This window comes from Barbus barbus (genome assembly GCF_936440315.1).
Source record: "Barbus barbus genome assembly, chromosome: 18".
Lineage (NCBI taxonomy): Eukaryota > Metazoa > Chordata > Actinopteri > Cypriniformes > Cyprinidae > Barbus > Barbus barbus.
Window position 1 is genome coordinate 3,457,122 of NC_136746.1, and position 13,549 is coordinate 3,470,670.

The window sequence follows — 13,549 nt, forward strand, 5'->3', positions numbered from 1 at the left end:
TGCAGCTGGAAGGCGCTACTGAATCTCCAGCGCAATGCCAAAAGCAATTGTTTTTTGTCTTGAGGGATCAGCTTGTAGTAAGCATCAAATGTGATGCGAGAGAAAGACCAGAATACAAACAACGCAAGACATAAAGAAATACCATATTTTTTTACATGTGTATTTTATTACTTGATTTTTAGTGATTGATCAAAAACACTTGCAATCTGGTCTCAAACTCATGTGTTATTGGTGTATGTGTACTTAAGGCTTGTGAAACTTAAATCAGTGCAATTACTGACTGGCAGTTCACGTGACCAGGGTTGAGCACAGCAAAATCACAGAATTTAGCAGCAAACACCATCTGTCTTTATTTGACATGCCAGACTGGGAAAAACCCTGTCTTCACCCCGCCCCCTCCCTCCCTTGCTTAGGCGATGCATTCTTTCATTCTCACAGGTACGTCTTGTGTATGTCACAAACACACCAGAGGCCTTTCTCAGTGGAGAGAGGCATATCATTTGGCTGCATTGTTTAGCTATAGGCTTGAGGATTTCAGAAGCAGGTGCAGTCTTTCAGGCCACTTTAGGCACATTAGCACATTCACAACAGGTTTCTGTCCCTTAAGGTAACTGCATCACAGTCAAGTAATGCTATCCAAAAGGGAATCTTAATGCAATCAGCCCACACTGTAATATACGTCACCTGAACTGTATCGCGTTTCTTGTGGGCTTGTTCTGGCAAGCATCCCTTCAATAGTGTGGATGACGGAAAATAATTTTACTCATCTGCCTAAATGAGATTATTTCAATGTTTGTGGAGTGTTTATATGCGTTCCCATGGATCTAAAGGAGAACCAAGATTTCCAATCATTAATAACAGGCAGGTTGACATGTAAAGAAAGTCTCACATTACAATGTAAAGGTAAAAAAAAATTATATTTCAAATTATATTTCACATTGAATTGAAAAGGAAACTAATGAGAATTTAGGATGAAAATGTCACAATGCAGCTGTTATGAGAATCATAATATGATTGCAATATGTAGTTCATCTGTACAGTTACAGTTCATCTGTGTTATCATTTGTTTAGGTAGAAAGTGAACTGATATGTGTGCTATAGTATGTATACTGTAAGAGTATGATATTCCCTGATACATTTATTTGACATTTAGTATGACGTCATTCATTTTGTTTACAACAGATGGTGTATGTTGTCAGTAAGTCAAAATCAAGTGATTGCATTTAAAATTTATTTTTATATTTTCTATAATTTTGTTTTTGTTTACATTGTATTCAATTGCCACCAGTTATTTAATTCAATTTCAACTGGTAAATGTAACGTGATCCTTAGAACAACAAACACCCACCCTGTTAATGACAATTACATTCATCATGTAGGTCAATATGTATAGATTTGCAAGTTGCTTTGGATAAAAGCATCTCCTGAATAGATAGATACATGAGTCCTTCTTCATCTATGGCACTTATGGCAGTTAGCCCAAAATCTTATGGAATGACACTTTTAAAAGCCATTTTTATCTCTCTCTTTTTTATTCAACATTTTCATTCACCATTGACCTGTCAGCTAGAAAATAAAACAAAAATAACAAACAAACTATCTTATTCATTCATAGTTAAGAAAAGTGCTACATTGGTCAGTAAAATGTGTCTAGGACTAAAACATACCCATAGACAGAGCTGGGTAGAAACATATTACATGTGCATGCAATTACATGTAATCCTTGTTTGCACTGAGATTATATAATAAGATTACAAAAAATGGTCACACTTTATATTAGGTGGCCTTAACTACTATGTACTTGCATCAAAAAAATAATTACAATGTACTTATAGTGGTCATATTGTATTGCAAAATATTTTTTCTGCAATTGAGGTGGGATATGGTTAAGGTTAGGGACAGGCTTGGTGGTAGGGGTAGGTTTAAGGGTGGGTTAAGGTGTAAGGGATGGTTCAACAATGTAATTATAATTGTAATTACAGAAATTAATTATAATAGTCGACTGATTGTTACACTGTAAACAAAAAAAAAAAAAAAAAAAAAAAAATGTTGAGTCAACTTAAAATAATTTGTTACCCAGCTGCCTTACAATTTTAAGTTTAGTCAACTCAAATAAGTTTAGTCAACTTGAAATGTTAAATTGTACTAAGTGACAACTTAGATATTTGTGTTGACTAAATTTTTAATTTTAAGCCAGCCGGATAACAAATTATTTTAAGTTGAAACCACTTTTATTTTTTACAGTGTAGTCGACCGAAATTGTATCAGCTGCTTAGTTGCAGAAAAAATAAATAAATAAATTCCACAGGTGTCATGCAGTCTGTGGCTAACAGATCGTTGACGGCTAGTCTATAGTTACAGTACATCAGCCAGGACATCCAAACACTTGACTATCATTCATCGACCTCAAATATGGCTTATCATCTGAAAGATGAAAGTATTAGCAACTTTACATGGTCGCTCAATCTAATGTTAACCTAGAGTGCAGAATAGCACACTCACTGCAGGACAGATGGAGGAGCCGGTGCGGTCACTTGCTCCTAACATACTGGTCATTTTTGGTCATACAGATAAGAGTAATACATCTTTCAAATATGCAAAGACTCTACATTTATTTGTTTGCACTCACAATAAAAACAATTTGCACTTTTGTGAAATAATGAAAGCATGCAGGATGTGCTTTCTGCCGTCTCGGTCTCTGTGAACTTGAGCAAGAAACTCCGTGTATATCTTTACCTTACAGACATAATATATCTATAGAGAGGGAAATGTCTACTTTCAAATGAACCGATTCAAGTCAAATATTCTCAGATGATGTAATCCATATGAAACATACAGGTGCATCACTACTGCGGAGATGACGAGTCAGTGTGGCCAACTTCATCTCTTAAACCGAGAACAAAGAAAGCACTAGTTCAAAATATATTATATCAACATATTAAAATGTTAATGCAGCCTCCTTACTGAGTTTCACTGACACGTTCATAATCATTACTTCTGCCAGTGCGCTGTGCCAAGCTTTATGCGTGTGCTTGAGCAATTATTAGGCTATGTAGGCCATTAAAGGCTCATAATAATTATTTAAATGGTTTATTAATAAATGTGCGATTAATGCTTAAAATTAATGACTACTAGTCGACCAGAAAAATCCTTAGTCGAGGACAGCCCTATTTCTCATACACATTCAGAAAGTCTTCCATTTATGTGGAATTATTTGTTCATTTTAATTTGACATTTTATGATTTCATTATTATTATTATTATTAATGTTATAAATATATCAATCAACCTACAAACCCCATAAAGTTCTTTCACAAACCCATTTGGCATACCCTAGCAAAGTGGAAAGTTTATTTTATTTTATTTTATTAATTTAGTTTTTTTATCTATATGGTACACAATAGTCCCATTCAAATCTATGCGATAAACCTGTTAGGACAAAAAGTAGACAAAAAAAATCTAATCAAATGATCCTAGACATTCCAAGGACTAGATTGAAATTGAGTGATGACCAGGCATTTGCAGTAGCAGCCCCAAAGCACTGGAATGGCTCGTTGTTAGGTTATTTTAAATGAAAACTGAAAGTGCATTTACTTAAATTAGTGTTTGGTTCTGCAGACTGATTAGCAAGAGCCTTTTTTAATAACATTTATTGTTGTCGGTCATTGTTTGTCTGAAAGTTAATATTGTGCTATTTTATTTAGAGATTGTTCAGCACATTAGTCAATGTTACATTCTTTTAATTGTGCTTTATAAATAAAAAAATAAAAATAAATAAAAAATTTGTCACGTAATATGAAATCATTAACTGACTGCAAGTCATGGTAAGTAATCTACCCAGCAGTGCCTATAGTTTCTTTACACAGTGTACTGTATGTATGTGAATTGGTATCACACACACACACACACACACACACAGAGAGAGTCTTAAAACAGATACTGGCTTAAATATTTCATGAAATTTCATTTCATGTCATGGCAACACAAAATGGAATCGTGGGTTGTGTTTGAGGGATGCCTCCAACAGTCACAGCATGTTTTGTTTTTTCTTCCCCAAGCGCATATATATATATATATATATATATATTATGTTATATTATATAGATGTGTTTGAGAGATAACTTTATAATCTGACGTGACAGCTTGTGTTGGACAAAATAAAGTGGAATCTTCAGGGTAATGGCTCGAAAGAAAAATTGTGCTGAGTTCATATGAAATCTCAGAGATACAGTCTTCAAGATTAATTTGCACTCACCGCTGTACTGTGGGTTACCCAACCTCATTCAAAGGTCCCTTCGTGGCATTACGAACAAGTTCAATTCTGGTTAGATTTGCCTGTGCAGCTGTCTCTACTTCAAAGAAGATAAGCAACACACATTCAGTACCACTACACAGATTTTTATTCCACCTCAGGAATGAAAATTGCAGAAAAACTGTTTATCACATGATTGAAAGTCCATTTTTGATACTTACGAGACTGCAGGGTATTCTGGGTCTGCTGATCGCTCCGGGCCCCTTATATTGTATTTAGGTTCAGACAGGGACATGGTCTCTTACATATCGCTTAATGGGTGGTCTTGGTGATTTCAAATCTCAAATCCTCACCTATATTACAATATTACAAAATGTCATATTCTCAGTATTTCTTTGATCAAAGTTCTCTTATCTCTGTTCCTTTTTCCTGATCTTACTTGTTTGTAGCGTGTATGATCTTTATTACTATTCTTCTATGATTTCAGTTAAATGAAATTAACTGGTGTGGTGATATGTGCATAAAAAATCCAAGGTAACATTTTATTAGTTGATTTTTTAAATTAAAGTCCATGATGTTTAATAAAGTCACCTTTTGTATTTGGTTATACATTATGCATCATTGCTGCTTCTGGCATCCTTCCCGTTACTTTTTCTCCTATGGTGAACCGATTTCAGTATTTTTCCTGTGACTCGCTCACCTTGTGAACCTCGCTCATCTCTTCAGGTTCAGAATGTGCAGCAGAGTGGAGGATCAAATTATTTATTTGGAGAGGGACCATGAATGGAAAATATTAAAACTGCATGTAGAGCATGATCTGTGATTTATTTATTTTTTTATTCACCCTAATGCAATGAATTAATTATACTGGGTCCCCTTTCATTTTCATAACAGATGTAGGATATCAGAGACCGAACCAGACAAATTTAAGATTCATCAGAACATTGAAACATGAGGAGCCGAAATTCCAGAGAGGTCCCAAGAAAACAGGACAACGTCATAAATTAGATTCTGGCTCCACTAGTCTGAAGCAAGCGAACCAACCAACTACATTATTTCACAAAACAGCTTGCAACATTAAAACAAAAGAATACTTATTGATAATTCCAACCAGGAAGGAGATCGTCAAATTTGGGGGCAAGTAATCAAGATTGATGGCCAAAGAGATGGCCGTCACATGTAAATATGTGATAGAAATCACTATCTACAGACTTTCTTGGGCGGGTCTCTCCCATACAAGACAAAGACTGAAATTCCTTGTCTTCATGTCTTCACGTTCTCCATAGAACTACACAGAGACTTTCTTTTTCATATGCACCTAAAATCATCCTGGATGCACAACCCCATATTATGTATGTAACCAACATATTAGACTATCATGTTTTAAGCACATATTATGTATGTCTTTTTAATAACTATTGAATGACTTTAAGGGTTATTCGTCTTTGGTATGTATGAGTTTGACGATTCTAGCTTGAAACGTTTCTTCCAATGGATTCTTTGTCAAATGTATCATATTCTGGTTATAGAAATCACATCCAAAAGTATACTTTGGAAGAGTGTGTAAAATTCGGACCATGTGACTGATAACATGCTGATTTATGATGGAAGGAACACCCCTAGCTAAGATAATGGCCTATCTAATTGGTCAAGACACCAGATGGGATGTGTCCAGAAGACGAGTTTAAAAACTCAGGACACCATCAAACCTTCTTTTCTGCCTCTTCTTTTTTTGCTTCAACTTTTACCACCGCATTTTTGACGCTGCTCTTTGAGCGTGCTCTGGCCTACATGCCAGCTGCAACCACAATGAGAGGAAAACCCACCTAGTCTCTTTACATCTCTTTATTCTTTTACTTTAATTTATTTTATTTTCCGTTGCGAGTTTCATGTACTCAGTTAAGTTTTGCCGCCACGCCTTGTCTCCAAGTTCAACTCGAGTCTGTGACCGTCTTAAAACTTCTACCATCCAGTACTTCGCATCCTCAGCCAACGCCCAAATGTTGGCTTCCCAAGACGCCACTTGAACGATTACTGAACTCTCAGCCAATCAGCAACCTCAGGAGACCTCCTTTCTGCAAAGACGACGACAAAAGGGAATCCCTTAGCAATGCAAGTAACCTCCAGATTCTAACTGAATTGGTGCATTTAATACAAATTTTGATTGAGAAACACAACACAACGCGAGGCTTAAATAAGTGATTGATGGTTGTTCAGGTCTATGCAATAGCACATATTGCTGTAAACTTGGGATATCACATTTTCATTTTCTTAAACTCATCCTTTGTTTACTTTCTCTCTTTCTGCAACGTGTGAATGTGTGAATGCTTGTGTTCATGTGTTAGATTAGTTTACATGTCTTAGATTAATCAAATAAAGCCTTATTTATATTGAAAAGAGAAGTATCTTGTGTTTTGTGCTTACAAGTTAATGTCTTAATCTTAATCTTGTTACTGTGCTATTAAATAGTGTTTTCACTATATTTTGCATTTTAATAGTTGATGTTACGGCTCGTCCACTGAATCGCTGCTGACTCCTGTTCAATTCTGTTCAAATCTGTTCAAATTCCCTATAAAATCATAAATGATTCCCTTTGAGCTGAGGAACTTAAGGACATTTTTAAAGAGGATTTAATAGACTGGTTTGGGGAGCTAATAACCAATTCTTCTACACCTCCTGAATGTCCGCTGGTTCCGTCCAGCTCTCCTGTGTCTCCTGAGTCTCCGTTGGTTCCGTCCAGAGCTCCTGAGTCTCCTGAGTCTCTGCTGGTTCCGTCAAGCTCTAATGAGTCTCTGCTGGTTCCGTCCAGCTCTCCTTTGTCTCCTGAGTCTCCACTGGTTCTGTCCAGCTCTCCTGAGTCTCCGCTGGTTCTGTCCAGCTCTCCTGTGTCTTCTGAGTCTCTGCTGGTTCCGTCCAGCTCTCCTGAGTCTCCGCTGGTTCCGTCCAGCTCTGCTGAGTCTCTACTGGTTCTGTCCAGCTCTCCTGAGTCTCCACTGGTTCTGTACAGCTCTCCTTTGTCTCCTGAGTCTCCGCTGGTTCCGTCCAGCTCTCCTGAGTCTCCTGAGTCTCTGCTGGTTCTGTCCAGCTCCCCTGAGTCTCTGCTGGTTCTGTCCAGCTCTTCTGTGTCTCCTGAATCTCCGCTGGCTCCGTCCAGCTCTCCTGGGTCTCCTGAGTCCCGCTGGTTCTGTCCAGCTCTCATGTGTCTCCTGAATCTCCAATAGTTCTGTCCAGCTCTCCTGAGTCTCCGCTGGTTCCGTCCAGCTCTCCCGAATCTCCTGAGTCTCCGCTGGTTTAGTCCAGCTCTCCTGTATTTCCTGAGTCTCTGCTGGTTCCGTCCAGCTCTCCCGAATCTCCTGAGTCTTCGCTGGTTTCGTCCAGCTCTTCTGTGTTTCCTTAGTCTCCGCTGGTTTCGTCCAGCTCTCCTGTGTCTCCTCTGGTTCCGTCCAGCTCTCTTGTGTCTCTTAAGCGCCCACCAAGCCTCCCTCTCCCGCCACCTCTCCTAAAACCAGCCAGTTCCTCAGCCCTGTCTCCGCTGGTTCTTGTCAGTCCCTCAGCTCACCCTTAGTCAGCGCCCTCTGGGAGCTCTGATCTGCCTCGGGACTTCCCGTCTCCAGCTACACCTAGGTGTGAGGTTCCCCCATCTCTGCCTCTAGTCTCCGAGTCCTGGACTCCACCTCCATCCTTCGAACCATTGACTCCATCTTGGCTCCTAGTTCCCTCATCTCCAATGTGGCCCATCATCCCACTGGCTCCACAGGGCTCCCTTGTCCCTCCAGCTCCACCTTGGTCAGTCGTCGACCATCCGCCGTCTTAGGACTCCACTTCTCTGGCTGCGCCTCATCTTTCCATCCCTCTGGTTCTGTCAGGCTCCTCCTTCCCTCTGGCTCCACCTTCATCCTCAGTCACTCCAGCTCTGCTGCAGTCTTCTGAATCCCCGCCTGCGCCTCAGTCGCCTGAGCGTTCAGCTCCGCCTTGTCCCTCCGGACCTCTGGTGTTGCCCTGGCTCTCCTTCTGCTTGGCTCCACCTGGTTCTCCACCTCTGTCTCCCTCCCTCGTCCCCTGGGTATCATCTGTCAATACTCCACCATGGCTCCTCTCTCACTCTGCTACAGTAACAGAAACACCCAGTCTGATGAATCAGTGTAAATGACATAATCAGCACAATGACATAAACTAAATAATTCACACAATATTGAATGTACTTGAATATACTTGATACAAAACATACTAATAATACACAGAGTAATCATTGATTGTACATCAATTGTTTGTTGCTTCAAATCAAAGTTTGTGAGAGCTCACTGTTGCAATCTAAAAATTGACAGCTCCTTACAAATGTGTGATCTATTACATGCAAAAGTCTCCTAAATGTGGGTGTCTCCAACCTATTTGCAGATGTTGCACAACTGTGGAATTATTCATAGTAAATCACCAGTTTTTGTTACATTCCATAATCACGTTAACTGCAATGAATCTGAATCATAGTGAATTAGCATGCAAGAGTTTCATCTAAACTAACTTGGCTGTTTTCAAATAGCAGGGCTTCAGCTGTTCCCATCTACACAATGGAAATGTAAAGATCTGTCTGAGCTCAGACTTAAACTCTAAATTTGGCTCATGCGGGTTCATCATGCTTGGCATCTCATTCTTTATCTGTCAACTGGCTTGCAGCAACGTCTTAACACCTCTATTGACTGGCCTGTGTAGTTGAGAGACTGTTTCTTGTTTTACAGCTCTTCGATATTCCACAAAGAAACTGTGGGCTTAATTTCTATTTAGAGGATAATAAATTAGATGAAGTGAATACAAGCTCATTAAAGAAGGTCTCGACACCTGACAGACTGTCCTTTATCCATTAGGAAAAAAATTACTTGCAATGAGAGATTTGAAATATAAATTACATTTTTGTTATGGCACTATGGAGACGCTTATGTTGTTGATCTAGTCTTTTTGAGTTGATGACCTGCTTCTGACTCGAAATGCTTTGTTATGATACAGACAGTTTGTGAAGGCTAATGAGAACTGAGAAGCACTGGAGAGTCATGTCCGCTCAATCAACACTTCTAGTAATTAGGTCCAAATAACATGCAAGCTGCTTAAGTGCCATTACATTTTGTACATGTTTTGCTTGGAGACCTTTTTTTTAAATGAAACATTCATTATGTTTGTTGTTGTTAGAATGAATCATGATCGAATGAAAAAGCTGCCAGTCATGGTAGCAAACTTTCTGGTGGGATACCATGATCTCTATGGTCAACTCCATCCCGCAAACTGTGGTTCACATAAATTAGGAAAGTTTTCATTTATTTTATTAAAAACAAACAACCAAGCCCTGCCCAGACTTAAAAAGTAACTCAAAAGTAACGTAATTAATTTTACCTCGGATTCATTTACAAACATGGCACAATTTGATACTGGATTTTCAGAAAGATTGAAATTAAAAGACGATGATGTACCGACTGTATTGGATCCGACGGTAATGTCGCAAGAGTGAATAACTGTTTTTTTATTATGTGCTCACTATTGCTTTGTCTGTTATAAACAGATTGCTTGAAATTAGTATGTATGCAGTTTTAACTTAAATCACAGCAGCATCCATCTGTGGAGGACATAGGCTGCCAAACATACACAATTGTTAGCCACTCAGCAAGAAATTATAAAGTGTATCAAGACATTTCACAGTTCATGACTTCAACCTTTACAGATGTTTGGTGATGCAACAAGACAATGATCCAAAGCACAGAAGTAATACCAGTAATACCTACTAAAGAATGGCTGAAAAAATAAAGAAAATGTTTTCTTGAGTCCTGAGCTTAAGCCAACTGTGATGCTATGGCATGAACTAAAGAAAGCTGTGCTATTAAGACAACCCAGAAATATTGATAAACTGCAACAGATCTTTGGGTAGGGACGGTCTAAAATTGCTCAATGTCATATAAGCTGCTAACAGAAACACTTGTGGAGAGTATTGCTGCCATAGGAAGATCTTCAAGTTATTAAATTCAAGGGTTTGTTTATTTTCTTCACTCTTCATTGTGAATAAATACTCATTACTACTGTATACTGTACTACTGTATATTATATACTACTGTATTAGTTAATACAGGTACATGAATATATATATACAGTATATATATATATATATATATATATATATATATATATATATATATATATATATACGCACACACATACATACAGTTGTGCTCATAAGGTTACATACCCCTTGCAGAATGTGAAAAATTTTAATAATTGAAACAAAATAAGAAGGAACATGAAAATTGGTTGTTATTTTTTATTTAGTACTGTCCTGAATAAGTGAAGTGAAGTGAAGTGACATTCAGCCAAGTATGGTGACCCATACTCAGAATTTGTGCTCTGCATTTAACCCATCCAACGTGCACACACACAGCAGTGAACACACACACACCGTGAACACACACCCGGAGCAGTGGGCAGCCGTTTTTTTGCTGCAGCACCCGGGGAGCAGTTGGGGGTTCGGTGCCTTGCTCAAGGGCACCTCAGTCGTGGTATTGAGTGTGGAGAGAGCGCTGGACATTCACTCCCCCACCTACAATTCCTGCCGGCCGGAGACTCAAACCCGCAACCTTTGGATTACGAATCCGACTCTCTAACCATTAGGCCACGACTTCCCCCCTATTATGTGAATAAGCTATTTCACATAATAGATGTTTACATACACTCCAAAAGACAAAATAATAACCAAATTTATAAAAATGACCCAATTGAAAAGTTTACATACCCTTCAATCTTAATACTATGTGTCATGTCCTAAATTATCCACGACTGTTTTTATATTTTCTGATCGAGTCCCTTGTTGGTCCTGAGCAGTTCAACTGCCTGCTGTTCTTCCATCCTCCAGCTCCTGCACATTCTTTGGTTTTCCAGCATCTTCTGCATATTTGAACCCTTTCCAACATTGACATGATTTTGAAATCCATCTTTTAACACTGAAGACAACTGAGGGACTCGTGCATAATTATTACAAAAGGTGAAAACATTTACTGATGCTCCAGAATGCCACACAATGCATTAAGAGACGGGGTGTAAACTTTTTAAATTAGATGATCAGGGTAAATTGTACTTATTTTGTCTTCTGGGAAACATGCAAGTATTTATGTAGCTTCTGTAGTCCAGTACTAAATAAAAAAAATATGATCATTAAACAAAAGTTTTTCATCCCCCGGCTCTTAATGCATTGTGTTGCCTTCTGGAGCATAATTAAATGTTTTTACCTTGTAATAGTTGTGTATGAGTCCCTCAGTTGTCCTCAGTGTGAAAATATGTATCTCAAAATCATACAGTCACTTTTGAAAGGGTTCAAATATGCAGAAGATGCTGAAAAACCAAAGAATGTGCAGGAGCTGGAGGATTTTTCTGAAGAACAGCGGGCAGTTGAACTGTTCAGGACCAACAAGGTACTCATGAACAACCATCACAAAATATAAAACGAGTCGTGAATCATCCAGAAAATGACACATAATATTAAAATTCAAGGGTATGTAAACTTTTCAGTGGGGTCATTTTTATAAATTCAGTTATTCTTTTGTCTTGTGGAGTATATGTAAACATCTGTTATGTCAAATAGCTTATTCAGGACAGTACTAAATAAAAAAATAGCATGCAATTTTCATGATCCCTCTTATTTTGTTTCAATTATTAACATTTTTCATATTCTGCAAGGGGTATGTAAACTTATGAGCACAACTGTATATTATAATTTGAAATTGTGAATGCCCTGTCAAGAAACCTTGGAACAGAGCATCGAAATCGGACAGACAAGTATTGACTGGGCCAATATGGATTTTGTTCAGGTACCATTAATGCAGCTTTTGACAGAACTGCGTATCTGTAGTAGTAAATGGCTTATTATCAGATATCAGACCTATTTTGCACTCTAAATGAAAATTGATCGTGAAAAAATAATGGACACATATGAAATATCTTTGAGGGTTTTGCATGGAAGGGTATTTTAGAGTTGAGCGCTTGGAGAAAGAAGCCATGTCAGATAGATGTCAAAACCCACAGAACCTAGACACAAATATTATTATAGACACTGTTTTATGATGAATTTGCATTTTTGAATTCCTAACCCTATTACAGAGAAGTGTCTCGGACATGCCGTATGCTGTATTTATTATTAAATGAACTGAAAAGGCCACACCATATCAAAGGCACTGTGACTATGTAATGTGATGCAGAGAGTAAGGCCAATTTCACAGCAATCACTACTGGATGATTGTACATAAATGTGCCCTAATAATTACATGTCTATTCTTATGCTCTTATTGGGTGAATGGTATAAAAACAGTTATCAAATAGTCATATTTCACAACAAAATCAAAAAGAAATAAATTAATAACATTCTGTTGTATAGAACTATTACTTCTTACTTTTGATTTTGGGGTGAAACCTGCCCTTGAGTTTGTAACATACATAATTTTACTATTCATTCATTTAGAATAAAATTACTTTTGTGCATCTTCATTTGAGGAAGAAATAGCTTTTAAGATGCCTGACGTGTTATGCCTTTAATAGGCATTTTAATGTACGATCAGATCAAGCTCTCTTGTAAGCATCATATGTGTGTCTCCTGGGGCTTTGTGGAGGTGGGAACATCTTGTGTGGAGATCCTGGTCTGCGTGATCAGAGATGCCAGCCTTGTCTTACAGTCTCGTTGTGGCACTGAAGGAAGCCCCTCTCCACAAGCTGGCTGCCAGTCTGAAGCTCCTCTACCATCTGCTTGGGTTTCACCACAGAGCGCACTGCTGACAAACTGAAAACACACGCGCTGGTTACTAATGAAGTGCGAGCCAAGTGTCTACCCATTAAACCATAATGGTCTCACAAATCCTCACATTTCTCAGAATCAAAAGGAGGGGAAAAATATATTTTGCAAAAAGAAAAGAAGGCCATTTTAGAGTTGTGATACACAGCCTCATACCACCCACTGCCAAATTAACCATGCCACAATGCAAAATAATAATAACAGAACTTCATGAGGTTGGCACACAAATATTAATCTTAATTGATTTTACTTATATATGTAAATACACATATAAGGGTTGATCAGCTCTAATGACAGAATCTCTTACTGTGGTGGTACCATGGTAAAGGGATGGCATCAAGTAGTATTTTCATCAAAGACTACCATGACACTACTATTATGATAAATATCATAAAACAGACTGTATTTCTGTATGTAAAACATACATTGTATTACTATATTGTTTTTGTTAGTGATGTGGACATTGCACTCTCGATAAAAGTGGCCAAA

General features: G+C 38.1%; 1 protein-coding gene across 2 annotated transcripts in view; it reads right to left on the reverse strand.

Moving 5' to 3' along the window:
- Window positions 1-12,318: 12,318 nt before the first annotated feature.
- Window positions 12,319-13,549, reverse strand: part of mlip (muscular LMNA-interacting protein) — a 35,608-nt gene continuing 34,377 nt past the window's right edge. The window contains exon 12 of one of the 2 annotated variants that reach the window (XM_079439520.1): window positions 12,319-13,048. In XM_079439520.1, the coding sequence (XP_079295646.1) occupies window positions 12,851-13,048 (198 nt within the window). In that variant the 3' untranslated portion in view covers window positions 12,319-12,850. The remainder of the gene's footprint in view (window positions 13,049-13,549) is intronic. The other variant, XM_079439521.1, reaches the window with a different exon arrangement.